Below are 18,379 nucleotides of genomic sequence, written 5' to 3'. Positions count from 1 at the left end.
GCACAGGGCATCAACATCGGGTTACAAAGTATGTATACACATGCCACATGGTGGGTACCACAGCCGGCGTTATATCGGATATTCTTATGGTACTGTGGTAACATACATGTTATGGCCTGTGGTACCGACAAGTACCACAGGGAATACCACAGGCATTTTTGTTAGGGAAGGATCGGTCCTTAAAATGGACCCTGCCTCTTCCTCTTCTGATGATATCAAAGCGACTTGCCCACGTGACAGAAATGTCCACTGCAGTCAGGCTATACTTGCAGACGATACCATCATGTCCATCCAGTCAGATGAAGATGCCAGGCTTCTACAACAAAACTTGGATAAACTGGTACCTGGTCAAAAGCTTGACTGATGGAACTCAACTAAATGCCACTCAATAACAGTCACCAGAAAGAGGACTATAGATATCATCACCAATACAGATCTGAATGGCTGGGTATAGTCCTGGACAATGTCACATCTGCCAGGTGCCTTGGTGTCACAATCGAAACCAACCACAAGTGGAACCAACACATTTTAAACATCTGCCAGAAGGCTTATAACACCCTGGCCTTCCTCCGACGAATTTTACGAATCCATTCTATACCCAACTCAAAACGACAACATATACCAGGCACTATATCATGCGTCCTCTTGCAGCATAATAGTAAATGGATGCACAGTTTGGGATCCTACACAGCTGGATGTAGGCCTATACATCAACCGGAAATCAATGATCAAGAGACGAGCCGAGCGAAACGTGCTAAACCAGTATCATAATATACCTCAAGCGTATCGGAAATGCTTGAACAACTTGGCTGGGCTTTACTTCAGAAAAGAAGAGAAGTTTCTCTACTGACCATGTTGTACAACCGTACAAGATGCACTGAACTCGCTGGTAGATTTCAACATGACCACCACGTCCAGCCGATCACACAAGACAAACAAGGACAAAATTTCCAGAAACGGACAATAAAATCGAAACGAATTGAATTGAATTGAATTGAATTGAATTGAATTGACAGAGCATCCATATGGCTATCTGGTCCCCATCTCCAGGACAGAGCAACATAAACAGTCCTTCCTTCCACAGTATGGTAGTGGAATAGCCTACCCCAGGAGCTCATCCTGCATGTCCTGGCGCCGACTGCAGATGTCTTCCGTCATCACCTGAAGGAAGATGTGGAGTAGATCGAGCAACAGGATTTTACTTGCACCATGCACCCAGCATCCAGGCACTTGCACTCTCAGATGCCCTTGTAATATGCACACACACATGTATATAAATCTGCAAGAATCTTCAGGATTGAAGGAGGCAGAATAAACAGAAGAAAAAGAAGAGATTTTGCAAATATATTATTTGCAAAATAATGTCACAAAGCAATTTTGAAATTGTGCGTAGCCTTGTACCGTCAATGTGAAATGTATATAACCATTTTTAACAAGCAACTTTGACATCGCGCACTGCGTCGTACCGTCGCTAAGTACTATGCTATGTGAAATCAAGGAGATTCAAGAAAATGGAGTCACAATACTGTCTTATTTCCTTTGAAGCCACGTTCGATGTCGCCACTCAGAAATATCTTATGTGCCAAACTGGATCTGCCACCCAGATAGGAAGACAATTGACTCGTGTCTCATTGCATAATCACCAGCCACTTTTAAGGAAGATGTCCTTGTGATAATAATTACTTTTCGCCATCCCCACTTGTAAAAGATATAGGTGATCTATATAATGGTTATAAAGACAGGGGGATGCGCGAATTGAACTTTCCCAAAAATTATGAAATAAAAATGAAAATTACTCGACTGGCCGTGACATGGCAGCTATCGGATATATCTATTGATAAAGAATAAATACTTGAAGATTATTCCATTAGAGTGTTATTTTCGGAATCAAAGTGGAAGAGTGATTAAGCCGGCATTCCAGGAGGGTGCAGTTTTAATAACATTCACGTGCAGCTCTGAGTTACACTTTTGCCTATAATTATATCTGAACGGAATCGACTTTTATTTCATATGCCTTACCATTAAGTGAGATTTCATTTCATAAAATGAATAAACAATCAAAATATAAGTAACTATATACGTTAACGTTCAAAATGAATTTTCAGATTGTTCAGAAAGACAGTGTGAATTCTTTTGTACCTCAATAGGAAACTGACAACTGTTTGAATAATTACAGCTAGTTGGAACTCCATCTCTTAAAGCTCCTTGGTGAAATGTAACAAATTCTATAACAAAACAATTGTGACGCCACATTTCGAACAAAACAACTGTAACATCACAAAGCAGTCCTGACATCATGCGCTACTTCTTGGGGTCAGTTATGAGTTCCTTCACAGCATCGCATTCACCACATTACTTTTCACCTCTCGTCCCCCCCCCCCTTTTTTTTTTTTTTTTTAATGTTTGATCCAAAATATCGAACAATATACGCATACTTTGCCTAAGTTCGAGTTTCTGGTTAAAGGGGAAGGCTAGTAACTGATCAGTGGGAATCAGTGGAAATGCTGGCAGATGATTGTTCCAATCCTTATGGGATTCATTCAAGAGTTCATTGTATATCTATTGTTGTGTGAAAATGATTTGCTTCAGATTGGTCTCATATTCAAGTAATGTGCAGATTAATGCTCCGTCACTGACCAGGGACGCTAACCTGGAAGCATTAAACTGCACATTACTTGAATATGAGACCAATCTGAAGCAAATCATTTTCACACAACAACAGATATACAATGAACTCTTGAATGAATCCCATAAGGATTGGAACAATCATCTCCCAGCATTTCCACTGATTCCCACTGATCAGTTACTAGCCTTCCCCTTTAAAGCTACAGGCCTCGTTACCTCCAAAAGAACTATTCACTGAGGGGTCACCCTCTGCCTATAGTTTTAACCAAAACTCTCAAGGCAAAGTATATTTTGTGTACTACTAGTATTATTCTTACTATCAAAACGTAGTGTGTAGCAAATCGCTTACAAAAATCAGATGATATTCATTCATTCATTCATTCATTCATTCATTCATTCATTCATTCATTCATTCATTCATTCATGTTTTTATTTTCATTTCCAACCAATATACATAGGTAATACAAACGTCACTGATAACATATCTTGTAACATAAATACATATTGTTTCATAAAGGACTTGGTGGAAATGAAATTTGAGGGGCTGCTAAAAAGCGTCTATTATAGTCATCTAAACAAATCAGTTTTTGAATGATAACTTCTGATAACAAGATTGCAAGTGGTATTTGAACCTGTTAAACTGTACGTATTGCTTCACATTGAACTGTTCGGTCCTTGCACTGAAAAAAATATATATATACAGCTGTATATATATATATTTCTTTATCATTTTTTTTTTCTTCGGCTACTGCGGCCGTAGACCCTGGGTACTATTATTTGCGCTAGTACATCAATATGGAAAACGCAGGAACATTCAAATTACATCAGCAGCGTGGGCGGTTTTATTCCAGACATTAGGGTTCATTTGAAGTACTTTTTATTCCAATATTCAATGAGTGATGACGGGAAATTATGAAAAAAAAATATTAGTGAGGGTCTTCATGTTTCAGGTAAACAAAGAGACCGATAGGTTCTTTTGTCAATATGGAGTGATTGTTATAGAGTGGTTTGTGGGAATCCCACAGGTTTGCTACAATGTGCAAAAAAAAAAAAATAAATAAATCCTAAAATATTCCAAGTAGGGCCTATTACACACAACCACTCATTCGCCACTAGCTGTCTTTTGCTACTGCATATCTTGCTCGAGGTTAAAAACATAATAAATATTTTTTTTTATACCATTCTCAATAATTCAGCAATTATACTAGTAACCCCTTCGTAAAGGACATCGCCTACATGATTAGGCCCTATGCCAAGTCATTTCAAGTAGGCCTATAAGTGCATGCATGATGACGGGGGATTCTGAATGCTTCTTACCAAATTCCTTTCCAACGGGAAATGGATACCAAGTTTTGTTTTTGCAAGGCAGTTGAATACTCATATTAATAGGGCCTATGATCTAAATATTGCGACCAAAACGAATATTGCATGAATAGACAAGGGAAAAAAGGCATACAACTATAACCAAAATCTTATAGGCCTTTCAAGCTAAAATTTGAATTGCACAGTGCGATGGTGTTGCAGATGGGATGTCTCGTATACCCAAAGAAAAACACAAACCAAACCAAAACAACAAAAAAGAAGAAAAAAAAACCACAACAACAAAGTGTTACTAATGGGAAATGATATTCGCCAGACATCATAAACTGAAAATGAAATGGAACCAAAAGACAACCCCCCCCCCAAAAAAAAAAAGAAAGAAATGAATAAATAAAAATCGAAAAACGAAAAAAAAAACAACAACAACAGCAAACAAAAATTCAAAAATAGGAGAAAATGTCGTGTAGGCCCTGGGCCTACCTTTCTTTTATCAGGTGCCATGTAATGGCGATTTGCGTGAGGATATGTTGCATGCAGCATTTGTGTACCGCCACTTCCCGCACTTCGTCCCTGCAATTGAATGTGCTCGCACACTGACGCGAAAGCGACAGTCTCTCATAGATTCGGCCATGTTTAGCTGGAATTCCCCAGTTTGCGATTGAACAGTACTAAAGATAAAGGTAAGTGCTTGTTTTCATCCCTACACTATACAGTAAAACGTGCTAATATTCCGTAGCTAAACATGTTTTTACGGCTAATTGCTGGTCAAACTGGCGAACTCTACCATACAGAGGATATTCGTCATTTCCTCAGCATTGCGCTCGGAAACACAAAGCTATGAAAGTGTCATTTTGTTAAACTCGACGCCATGGCCATTAATTCACCTCTGTTTGAATAACTCTCTTAGTAAGACTCGCAGTTATTATAGTTGTCAATATCACAGAACGATTGTGATCGAGTAAAAAAAAAACTTCGTCTGTTGTTGTTCATGATGTTAAGATTGGTCGCGTAATTTTATTTTGCGTGATAAGCAGCCTTCAGTACAAGTGATCTGCACTAATATGCATTCATATTTCATTGACAATGTAATGTAGAGTCTATTTCAGCACACCCGGACGATATGTGTCAGGTATACTGTCTTTAGAGTATCACAGGTTATCACATGCAAGCAGGGTAATGCCAAAAATACATTAAACAGTATGATAGACTGTTTTCACGCTTGAATGTGAGTGCATGAATGGAAATGTTCAAGCACACAAGTAAATGGCAATGAATGCTCTACAATTTATAATACGTTTCTTTGTCACAGCCGGCTTATACTGCCATCCACACCTCTTGTTGATATTGATTGGTGTATCACCCGATTTTTTTTTTTGGGGGGGGGGGCAAAAGAGTGCAAGGCTCAGGAGGGTCATTTCCAAATAAATATCATACTTCCGATTTAGAATATTATGAGCCTTACATACCCTTATACTTATTTCCGTTTCATTGGTAGGTATTCATCACGAATGCATGCAAAGCTGTATAGTTGTGTAATTATTATGTCCAGAGAACAGACAAGTAAATAGCATACATAACATAAGTTGGTATATGTAAACTGCTGCTGATATCAACCCACCACTCCAGGATGTTGATGAGTTGAGAATGGAGAGTTGGTATTTTAGAGATATTATGTAAAGGCAGTGGGAAACAAAAGCACTTTCCGTTAGTTTATTCCGTCAGCACAACTGTCTTATCTATGAATATAATATATCCAATGCAGGAACATGGGCAGAATAATTATCAACGTTGTTTCATTTCTGCGGCATTCCATTTCATCACTGAACGCCATTTCTAACAAACTGTTGGCGTAATGATATGAATTAAAACATGCGTCAGTATACCATATACCGGTAGTTAATCGTTACAGTGAATCCGTATAAAATGTATGTAGCATAAATATATATATAACACAATGTTATATTGAATGTACACAAGCAGAGCAAACACTTCGGAGGAAAAGCCTCTTCTGTACATGCAGTATACTATAATGAACCTCAATGAATGATCATGCTCACGAATGCACGAAAGCATTATGAAGTCGTTATCTACATTACGCCACTCGGCCCAGCCGTAGACCTGTTTTTTTTTTTTTCCAAGAGTGTATTCACAATTATAGATAATCTTGCTGGTTGTCATAAAATGCTTCAGCGACAGTTCTGTCCATATTCAAGATTTTTATGATAATATTCATGTAATCTCATACTCGAACAGCCGCCAAAGTCGTGCATAAAATTAAATGAATGTATCCATGCATAGTGCGTATGGAATTTGTTGCTTCGGATGACGACTTGTCATTACATAAAAGTCAAAGGTCCATTTCAAAGGACCTAAGCTTGCCCTTTTTTTGGGGGGGGGGGGTGGGGGTGGGGCTGAAATAGATGAGAATAGATGAAAAAAGAATACAATAAGTGACTAAAAACACTGCCCAAATGCTGTAAATGGTTGCCTTTTCGTGAATTTGAATTCCTTAACGTTCATCACGACGGTGCCGATGCAAATGTAAATGCGTTTCGCGTGCAATTTTGATTTGAATACGTATTTACACGTTCACGACAGTCGTGAGAAAATCACGAAGTGGAATGCTAATGAAATTGAAATGACCTAGTAAAGGTTTTTGAATGTTGAGCTCAATGTTCATTCAAATTTGTTCGAACTTGAATGATTGCATCGTTAAATCGAATGAAAATCTGATGAAATTGGGTGGAAAAACCTATAGCAGGGTATTGATAATTTCCAAAACATTTCACCAAAAGTGAGAGCCAGATCCTTGAATTTCAGTTATAAAAAGGCAAAAGTTCTCTCATGTGAGAGGGGGATACCCCCTCCCACACCCTTTCCCTTCTTGGTCTCCGTATATAGACTACGTACAACTATTTTGATTGACGATATTATTCCATAAAAAACTTTGAGCCAGATCGTTGAATTTCAATTCTCAAAAATGCAAAAGCTTCTTCATCTTCTCCCCTGTAGATCTAGTGCACTTTGGTGATTGAAGATTTGTTGAATATTCCGCAAAAAGTGTGCATCGCATCATTACATTTTAATTCTAAAAAGTGACAAAGCTTTGTCGTGTTTGTGTGTGTGTGTGTGTGTGTGTGTGTGTGTGTGTGTGTGTGTGTGTGTGTGAGTGGGGCGGCAGGGGGTGGGAGAAACCCTCTGTCCACCTCCATAGACTTACACGTATAGTTATACACAGTGATGACGCACAAGCGGAAGAGACGACAGATACTGTTGTTCACATTCTCCAGAGTAATTTTGTCGTACTTTTCTGATAGAAAAAAAAATCTAAATACATGTGTATTACCAAAAGTGTGCACAAGATCGCTGAATTTTAATTCTGATAATGCAGAATCTCCCTCGTGTGGTACAGTAGGGGGAGGGAGTTTGTGTTTGTGGATGATGACTATATCTCCGTGTATATGTATCTGTGTGTGTGCGTGTGTGTGGTTGTGTGTGTGTGGTTATGATTATATGGTTGTTTAAACATGATTGTGATCTCCTCTGGACCCCCCCCCCCACCTCCATTCCAGGTCTGAAGACTTGTCTACGCCATTAAAAGAGAGCCATTTCACAGTCGACTCTCAGACATAATGTACACATCAGTTACAATATAACCGCGATGTTTTCGTGATGAAAGTAATAAACTTATTGGAATAGGAAAACTGTGATTGACGTAGCTTTTGTCCATGTCATTTTCCATAGATGGGTAGGAAAAACAAAAATCGACGTCGCAAAAAATCAGGTGGGTCAGGAACGACGCGTTCTGGCGCGCACTCGACCCAAGAGGAACACGGAGCAGCTCGACCACCTTTGAACTCTCCGCAAAAACTTCCGGGTAAGGCATTACAAAGTGTATTGTAAAGATCCTGAACCGCATAATCTGTAGATTTTAGTGCTTGCAATGATAAAAAGAATAAGAGGGGGTTTATTATCGCTGTAAGACTCTTGATTCATATACAGTTGCCATTGAAAACCATCCATGAAACTGTCAATTATGTATAGCCGGTAAATCTCGGGCCATGAATTTATGTCGCAACCGCTCTCTTTGATGAATTCCCCAAATAGAAAAATGAATCTCTGTAACACATACGCCCCCTCCCCCTCGTTCCGCCGGCCTTGATATACGGCACTGAAGCTGTTGTGTCCTACATGTAGAATGACCACCCATACACCTTAACATCTCTAAATAAGATACTAGATAATACATTTACAAGAAACTGCACGCTTGCCATAGATGTTAGTTTTTGCTGGCTGCTTAAGCTTTACGTGGTCATTCAACAAAATGATATTTATTGAAGAAAAACTCAGAGATAAATTGCATTTATCCAACTCCAATTAGTTGTGAATTATTAGCTGATTTTAGATACATCATGAAGAACTATTCATAATACTGGGACCTACGCTCGACAAACTTGCTTCTAAATAGGTTCCATCATATTTCTTTAGAATTTACAGTATTGTGAGATTCCAACTTCATCGACTACTATATTATGGTACACACAATACAAATATAATAATCATGTGTCTATATACAGAGGCTCCAATATCATACAAGCTTTGCTTCTTAGTGGGACCCTCCATTTCCATCCCCATCCTTAGTTAAATTGTATTATGTACATATTTTGAAGAAAAAAAAACCCAATTGTGTTTCTTTAACTCATTTTCATATTTACTTTGTTAAATCACATTTTGCAATTATCATGAATGTCCTGGGCATATGCATTGTACATAATTTCTCTGTTATTTGATGGAAATGAAAATAAATTTGAATCTTGAATCTTGAATGTTATACTATACGCCTCCTAGAAGGATGTATGTTATTTCATTTTGTCGTATTTGATGTATTTTTTCACTGTGAAATATGCAATGAATTGAAATTGAAATCGAAATTGAAATATTTAGTGTATAAACCGGTTTCACGTGAATCTAATACTCCTGTCCCGTCACAAAACGTAATCAGTTTTAATCTATTTTTGCACAATGATGAATAAAAGACGTTGAAACATGTGTCTGTTACAGGTATGACAGGGAACAGGTATAATATTGTTGTTTTTTTTTTCCTAAAGCTGTAAAAAAGTGTCAACGGTGTCACAGTCAAAATGAAAATATTATGATGAGCTCTAAGTTCTGTTACGGTATCTAAAGCCAGATTTGCGAGAAGGACACTCAATAGCCAACCTTAGCCAACCAATAGCCAACCGCTTCGGTAGATTTTCAAAATCATTATTATCAATATTTCACGATGTCCACTGTTTGTCCATTTATGAAATTTGTAGTTTACAGTAGACCGTCAATGTCAGGAGCCAGTACTTGTCATTGATGTTGATGTTAAGTTTTCAATCTATTGCAGAAGATTCTTTGCAAGACATAGAGGATTCCCCGACACGTATTATATCAATCGAAGGAGGTGTAAAAGAGTTGCACTTTCACGACAAAGTGCACACCGTTCAGCTTGGAGACACACACAACCACTTGCTATCTAGCATGGCAGAAGCCACGGGGGATGATGACGACGGTAAGATATGCTCACTTCGTTATTATGAAGTGGTTTGTCATCGCTGTTGTGTCGTTCATTGAATTTCTTTTCGCATATGTAGTACGTTATGAGGCAATCCAAAGTGTCACAGATTCATAAGACAGTAAGATGCATGCTCGATTTGTAATTGCATCATCAGTTCTCAAAATTTTACTTTGCCCCCCAAAATGACGACGTGAAAGACAATTGCAATTGATCTCGCACACAATGATTTGACTCCCCCCCCCAAAAAAAAAAAAAAAGTAAGATAAATAAATAAAAATATGCCAACGTATACTGTGCAGAAAAACAATCTGAAGGCACAAAATATCCAGATTAGATTCATGATTTTGCAATTTTTTAGATTCTGCGAGATTCCGTGTCTTCATGAAGAAATTTATAGGATGGGAATTTATGGGGGACGTTAATCGCAGGATTATCGTTGGACCGTATTAGGCCTAAAGAGTTTTAAGCCTGATAGTCTTTATATCAGAACACAGCAAACTTTGTTTCCTAAATAATTTCTGTCGAAATACCGTTTTCATATCTCTCTACAGAAAGGGAAATGCATGTACTTGCTGAATTTGAGCCAACACTCAGTGGCCCTGATGAGGTAAAGAGCACCATAAAGCAGCTCATTCAGCAAGTTGTAGGTGACTACCACAATGTCAGTCTGTGGCATAGTAACAGAAACCTATGTTTACGACTTGCGTCTCTCTTCGAGGAGCAAGGTGCATCCCTGTGCAGAGTGCAGTTTAGCTCCATTCATTTCTATGTTCTAACGAAGACGAGAGCAAATTATAAGAGATTTACGCGAGCGTGTACGGACGGAACACTGTCGATGGCTCTCACGGATCTTCTGGTTACACCTGCACTAGAGGACGCCGCTGGTGTACAGCTGAGAGTCAGGACTCACTTGCAGGAATCTTCAATGTTATCCGACATCCCTCAGACGACAGGTACTCAAAATGTCTTTCTTGGACGTGGTAAACGTAGTTTCGACGCCATATCAAAAATATGAAGCGCTCAAACATCGCTGAAACAATCTTTAAACAGAAATTGTTACAATTTATCAAAGATTTGTGCGTGTGTGTGTGTGTGTGTATTTGTGTGTTGGGCATTTTTTTAACATACAAGACTGCATATTTCATGTTACTTCGCCTAATTTGTACGTGTGTGTTTGACTAATTTCACTCTTCTAATAGGTCCCATTAAGTTATTAGTTTACGCAAGAGTTTATTGAAGCTTCTAACCGTCTTTTCATTTGATTTTACTCTATATACATTAAAGTAACTTAAACACTGAGGGACATTCCACTCTTATGAGATTCGATTCAATTCAATTATGCTTTATTTCCATCAAACAAAAGGTTATGCATATTACGCAGTACTCTATACATTATTTTTGACAAGGTACATGTGTTTAAATGTAAGAAACATAATACTCGGTATATATAACAAGTATACAATATTACACCTCTAAGAAGTATTGACATGCGTGTAATAAGTATCTAAATTAATGAATCTACTGTACGAAGGTATTTTTGATTTGAAATCTGTAGTTAAAAAGAAATATTCAGTTTGTATTGGATGATGCACGTTTAAACGAGCTGGTACTTGTAATATACAGTATAATTATAATTATTACAATGTGTTTGATTGTATAATTACAAAAGCATGGATCATCTGCTTATCAAACAAATATTGCTATATGAATTGAGTGAAATAGATTTCTAGCGAAATCATGTCATATCCCGGTTAGAACATTTCAGGAATTGAAAGGAAAATATTTTTACGTAAATCCTTTTACGAATTCTTTTTCTTGTAAGAACTGTGATACACCAGAAATATCAGATTCCTTAAGATTTTGTAAATTTGTAAAAATTAGCAAGCTACATGAAAGATAAAATGCATGGTGTGTTTTTTAATGAAATATGCAAAGAATTTGTCATGCAATACGACACTGCAATAGCTTATACGTACATGCTTTAAACGTTTTACGTCCAAGTGAAAAATATTTTACCCTCACTCGCCTGTGTCCTCATGCGCTTGCTGATGAGTACAAGATATCAACAAGTATACAAACAGCGCTCCTCGCAGCAATGTTTGAAAGCAATACAAATATATCAGACTACTCACTGTATCTGCCATAGAAATCTAAATATTTTTGCCGGCGACTCTAAATCAGTTTTATGTGGGCATAATACTGTCATTTTATGTAGAGTTATATACGCTGTTCTCAGTACTTTTGTGTTTCATTGTGTGAATAATACAATTAATACTTACAATTCCCGATTTCTTTCCTTATTTCTTTTTGTCCTATTTATAGATGTCGAGGAAAAGAAGGTTCGAAGTTTGCATGGTATGTCGTCAAACGACGTGGCAGACTGGCTTGTACATGAGGTAGATATTCCTGGGGACGTGGCTGCTAGATTTCAACAAGAGGATGTAGATGGAGCGCTACTTGCAGAGTATAAAGAAAACCATATCAAGAAAGACTTCAACTTGACGACAGGAATCTGGCGAAAGATCAAATACGCTCGGGAAAAGTTGCTCGGAGTAACTTCATCAGATTCGTCCTCAAGCGAGTCAGGAGGCGAAGAAAGCAATAAACCAATAAAAAGACTTGTAGAAGAGCGTGCCTCTCTTGCGGAGGGAGATTTTGATCACAGTTCACGTGAAGCATTGTCATCTTCTTCAATGTCCAAAGGAAATGAAATGGGTCAACTCCAACGTGGACAGTTGCGATTCGATGGAGAAACTGATGCCAATTATCCTCAGAGATCTGCTCTCAAACAACACACGCTATCTAAGGAAAAATTATCGGCAGAAGAGGAGCGCGTTCGCTATCTTCTGACAGGAGAAGAATCAGGAACTCTTGATATCGCGTTTCACCCTCTCCTTGTTGTAAACAAACCACAAACTGCTAAATCCGAAGGATGTAATTCACTTCGTGAAAGGTTTGGTTTTACCTCGTTGGTTAATTGGAATGCCGTGTTTGACTGTGACTCGATGTCACTAAAAAATGGGCTGTGTGCTATGGTTCAGGAGGAGAAAGATCTGAAGTTACTCTTACCGTCGACATTTAGGAAGGAATTATCCTTAGAAGAAGTAGAATTCAATGATGTCCCAGCCTGGATATTTACCAACGGAAGAGAAGATCTTGACGATATCGCAACTCCAAGCTTGACTTCTGAATGGAATGAGAAATATAGCGCAGATGTAGATCGTGCTGTGGACTTCTTCACAACATCTGCAATACCCAGAGACAGGGCTGTGATCATCTTCCTCCTCCTGTCTGACACAAACATCCAGATCATGAGCGACATTTTTAAGAAGTTACAGTCGTCCATGCAGGGCAAGGGTTCATTTACGTTTCTCGTAAATGATGTTAAACTCTATGAACAATGGGCCCAAGAAGTCAAGAAGTGGTTGCCAAGAGAGCAGCTCAACAAGCGCAGCTACGTTGTTGATGATTGGCGTTGGATTGATGGTCACATAAGGAAACTTATAGGAAAAACATCTCTTGCTCCAGCTTTACTTCCGAAGTCCAAGAAGCAGGCATGCATCCTCCCGGACAAAGAGCGTTCCAAATGGCAGAACATCGAAGTTCTTCTGCTAAATGAATGTGAGAACCCTGCAATGGATGAAAACAGTCCTGAATTTCAGGATTTGGCAATGTCAGAAGAGCATAACTTCTATCGTGGCAATGCGGTCTCTTGGTGGAACTTCTTTCTAACAGATGAAAAAGTCAGAGAACGAGGATACAATCATGTTCTACAACGTGATGCCAGCAAAATACTGCAAAGTAAAGTAGAAACAAAACTAGAAAACATGAAAAATGCCTCAGGTCCGTTAGTGACATTTACTGTTTTTCATCAACCAGGCTCTGGAGCTAGTACCGCCGCAAGACAAGTTATGTGGAATTACCATCGTCAGATTCGTTGTGTAACTGTCAGGAGAGCCATACAACCAACAGTTAAGGAAATTGTAGAGGTACGTCATTTTGGCTACAGTGCTGTCGAAGACATCCCGCCTGTTCTTGTTCTGCTCGATGATATGGATGACAGTGATGTTATTGACTTCATCGCACAACTCAAAGCTGTCTACAAAAATGAGGACAGTTTGACTTGCGTTATCCTTCACTGCAAGAGAACTCCAGATCCAGAGGCAATGGCAAACTGCAATGGTGCAAACTCAGTAGTTTTGAAGCACAAACTATCAAACAGAGAGCGCAACTGGTTTGAAAAAAAGTTCAACGAATACGAAGAAAAGTACAGTGAAAAACCAGAGAGGTTGATTGGTTTCATGGTAATGAAGGAAGAATGTAACCCAGATTACATTAGGAGAATCGTGTCCAGAATCTTGGAAGACATATCAGGAACCGAAGCTCAATTGCTGAAGTACATTTCAGTCATCAGCATGTTCATGGAAAATTTCGGGATGCCAGTCTCTTGCTGTGATGAGTTTATGATTGCGCACACACCACTGGAAGGTCGAGGATCAAGGCGTCTAGTTAAGCATGTTCCATGGGAAAATCTGCTTTCCAATGCGATACGGATTCTTCTCTTATGTACAAAAGTTCATACCAAACAAGGGCTCACAAAGGTGATCAAGCTAGTCAGCCCTTCCCTTGCTGAAGAACTTGTCAAACAACTTGTCGAGTGCGAAAATGAGAAAATCGGAGACGTCATCTCCGAATTCATTCATGAGTCAGGCATTCTCGAGTCAAAGGCCTACATGAACACGTACATGGTCCTGAAAACCCGCGAACTCCTTGTCCGACGCAAGGTGTCTGAATTTGACTCGAGAGAGCAAAGCCAGTTTTCTCCTTTGATCACCTATCTCCTCGAAGAAGATAAACCAGAGGCTTTTCGATTGCTGGATGGAGCATTAGAGAAGTTTCAGAGTGGAATCATTGCGCAACAACTTGCTCGCTTGCACCTTGCGGAGAAAAACTTTGATGAAGCGAAATATTTTGCCAACAAGGCAATAGGCTTTCAAGAAACCAACTCGTTTTTCTTGCACACACTCGGTTTAATAATCATCCAAGAAATGGCTACCTACCAAAAAAACGCTGATACTCCGCTCGATGAGAAGGAGACTGATATACTTCTTGGCCTCCTTCAGGAAGGAATAACTGCTTTCCAAAAATGTCAACAGTACAGCAAGACAGAGGAAACACATTTTTCCATCTTTTCTGGATACACTGGTGAGCTGCAAGTCATATTTCGCTTTCTACGGATTTTGGAGCAGAGAGAAAGATCATTTTGTGCAGGAAATGGGAGGGACGTGATCAGACGCTATCTATTGACCAATGAGGAGATCCCCACACTGAATGCCAGATGGATTGCTTGCAGAGAACAGTTGCAGGAGCTCGCAAAGAGGGCCAATATCTCGTTTGAAAGCATCAATGATCTCTTGACATGCAGTAAGAATGGGTCTGTAGCAAAGCAAGATGTAGGAAATGAGTTGCATGTCAAGAACCACAAGTTCCCACAGCTTTACGATGACCTTGTATGGTTTTTCTGCATGAGCAATGATGATGACCCTCCCACCTCAGTGAAGAATGATCAAGAATCTATGAATAATTGGCGTAGAACACAAGTAAGATCAATGAAAGCAGACACATTCAATGCGATTTTCAAACTCGCTCAGAATGAGGATGGAGGGCAGCTAACCACCGTTCTTCAACTGCTAAACCAGAACAGACCAAAGAATGTCTTTGACCTGAAGCTATTGGTGTGTGTTCACTTTGCCCTGGCGTCCCTAGGAAAAAAACACACAGACTTCGATACGGTCTCACAGATGATTGCAGACCTGAATGATTTCGATCGCAGCTTGTATGGAGCCCTTTTTGCGTTGCTGCTTGCCTGGCCGAAGGATAGTGGCAATACCACCCAAAACACAAATGGAGGGATATCGACAGAGAAAGCGGTCATTAATCTACGGGAAAAGTGGAACAAAATGATCTCTGGCCAAAATTCAACAAAGCGAAATGACGGGCATGATCGTTCTCTCCCTCGTCACCAACTAGTTAAACGGAGGCCCCTGACACACTTTCTTCTTGCAAAAGGAAAGGGTTTTGAAAGGTTCGTGCACATCTTCATGTTCCGTGCAACTAATTCAACCTTGGAGGAAGAAAGGTACAAATTTTGGTCACGGAAAGAAGTTGTGGAAAAACTCGTCCGGCTTGAAGGAACCATCCAAGACGCTGAAAGACTAGTATTCAGGACACCATCTAACGAGCGCATTTACATCAGAATATCCCGCCCTCGACCGATCCAGCCAAGCCAGGAGAAAGTGACTTTCTTTCTTGGGTTTAACTTTGCCGGCCCGCTGGCTTACGACGTCACAGAAAAGAGAAAGGAACTTGCTCCCAATCAAGTGAGAGAAACACCAATCCGCGAGGCCTATCCAGGATACCTCCTTGGCAGCTTAAACAACCTTTATGAAAAGGAAGATGAGATCATTGCCAAATTAGAAGACATCGATTACAAGACCCGGAAGAGGAGGAACAGACAGCAACTTACAGCTGAAGAGGTAAATCGTAAAATGTGTGCACTTAAAACGAGTTTTGGTGGTGGAACACCAGTTACTGAAGTCAAGTGGGCAGGCTATTGTTAAAGACCAGGGGCGAATCCATCAATTCCTTAAAGGACAAGTCCACCTACATATACATGTGGATTGAGTAAATGCAGCAATATTATTGGAATAAATTAGTGAAAGTTTGGGGGAAATCGGACAATCCGTTAAAAAGTTATTGATTTTTAAGTATCTGCGCAGTCACTGCTGGATGAGAAGACTGCTACAGTGTATGGTGCCACATAGTCGATAGAAGGAAAGTATAAAGAGAATTTCACCAAAAAAAAAATATGCCTGTAAAATAAAAATGACGTATATTAAGGGTAACATTATTTCCCCTGCCTTCTAAAAGAGGCACAATTATGGGGAAAAAAGTGAAAATATGTTGAATTTTCCTTATATTTTCTATATATGATTCTACGCATGTATAACATCACAAGCTGTAGTAGTCTTGTCATCCAGCAGTGACCATTGGTGACTGAGCAGAAACTTCAAAAATCCATAACTTTTGAACGGATTGTCAGATTTTCCTCAAACTCTCACTGATGTATTCTACTAATATTACTGCATTTACTCAATCTGCATGTCTATGAAGTTGTAATCGTCCTTTATTTCTGGTGGCACTTCCGGGTTTAATCAGCTGACAAGCAAAAACAAAAAGAAGAAAAACAAGACAACAGCGCACATTTTGAAGAGGCCTGCTGGGGAATTGATTCGTGCCATTTGAAATTGAATTGAATTTAGTGTAGGTGTGTGTGTTGGTATGTGTGTGATTTTGCATCATCAACGACTGGAAAGTGTGCATTGGCAACAAATCTTATTTCCGATCTCCAATATGATGCAAACGATACGACCAATTTAGCATTTTTTTTTTTATTTTATTTTGTGGAAAACAGTTGGTTTCCGTCTCCAGATAAGCCATCGTACTTCACACATATTCACTACATGATATCTTTATTCTTTTTTTACGCGGCTTACAGTCTATTTCTGTTTCTTAATGCTACTTCCCTTTCACAGAGGACATTGGTGCAGTCGAGGATGAACTTGGAAAAAGATCTCGAGCAGATCAGGAACAAAATCCAGCAGAAGACGGAGCAGAGTAGTGATGACGACGATTTCGTGCTAGTTGTCAGGAGAAGAGGAAAAGCAAGAGCTACTGGGGCCGCTTCTTATACATAGGCCTAACCTGCGGAGGCCAGTATCCAGGGACGTATCACACATCATTCTGTGGTCTGTCTTTCAGTTTTGCTGCTCTTGATTTGGAGCTGACAATAGCAAAGAATATTTGCATAACTCTTTGTGTTTTGTATAGTTATAGAGTTCAGAAGAGCGAAAACTTGACAGAATCCCCGAAAATCGATTTCTTGATCTTCTTAATTTTCTGATTCTTGTATAATCACTTTTTTATAAGCTTAATCCGTTGAGGACGACTTTATTTTACTGTAAAACATATTTCCCGTTGACACCTGCCTGAGTATACTCAGGATTTGACTTCAACGGTTCAATGCTGTGTAATTTGACATACTTTATTTCACGCTTTCTACCAGATATATGGCAAGAAGCTGATTATCGGACTAACACAAATTTGAGAGAAGTCGACTTTGCAGTCCGAGGCGCAATTGACCGTGCAGAAAACTGGGAAATTAAACAATTGCTTAGATAAAGGACTTCATAATAGCGTGCTTTGAAAAACCCAAAACGTTTCATATCTCAACATTGTTCGACTTAATATATTAGGACAAGAGTTCCTTCTCGGAACAGAGGTAAAATATCGTCAAGGGAAATAATGTGGTACAGTGTATCTACTTAAAACTTCCATGTAAACAGAAAACAGTATGTGTGCGTGTGTGTGTATGTATGTGCGTGTAATTCTGAAATATAGGTATTGAAATACCTAATGTACATTTCTATAGTGACCTACATAAACCCGCAATGCTAACTTAATGTCGGAATGACTTCATTATATATTGACAGATGAGAAAACTTCTCGTTGTTCATAATAGAGTCCACAAGTGATATTTGGCCGATTTTTGTTCTGTTCTTTTTTTATTTTCGAGTCGGAAAGTTTCTTATCTTCTCACTCTCTTTCTCGTGTACCAGTGTAAACGATAGAAACAGCTTGGTGTATATCCTTTATAATTGCATTTTGATATAATATCCTGCAATAAAGTGTTATATCTATAGCTTTTCGTTGACGCCAGAGATTATTGGCAATTTAATGTAGGCCTATTTCATTCATCCTCGTTCAGACTTCCATAGCCAAAATTTTGGCCGCTATTCTGCATGACAATAA

At 39.1% G+C, this 18,379-nt stretch overlaps 1 protein-coding gene across 1 annotated transcript; it reads left to right on the top strand.

Annotated features, from left to right (window-relative positions):
• The first annotated feature begins 9,471 nt into the window (after nt 1–9,471).
• On the top strand, nt 9,472–17,265 carry LOC140237104 (sterile alpha motif domain-containing protein 9-like). The gene is made up of 4 exons (XM_072317046.1): nt 9,472–9,502; nt 10,060–10,461; nt 11,831–16,044; nt 17,104–17,265. Exons 1-4 carry the CDS (start codon nt 9,472–9,474, stop codon nt 17,263–17,265), a joined length of 4,809 nt encoding a protein of 1,602 aa, XP_072173147.1.
• Nucleotides 17,266–18,379: the final 1,114 nt, after the last annotated feature.

The sequence above is a fragment of the Diadema setosum genome, chromosome 1 (assembly GCF_964275005.1).
Source record: "Diadema setosum chromosome 1, eeDiaSeto1, whole genome shotgun sequence".
Lineage (NCBI taxonomy): Eukaryota > Metazoa > Echinodermata > Echinoidea > Diadematoida > Diadematidae > Diadema > Diadema setosum.
This window is presented reverse-complemented; position numbering and strand designations above follow the sequence as displayed.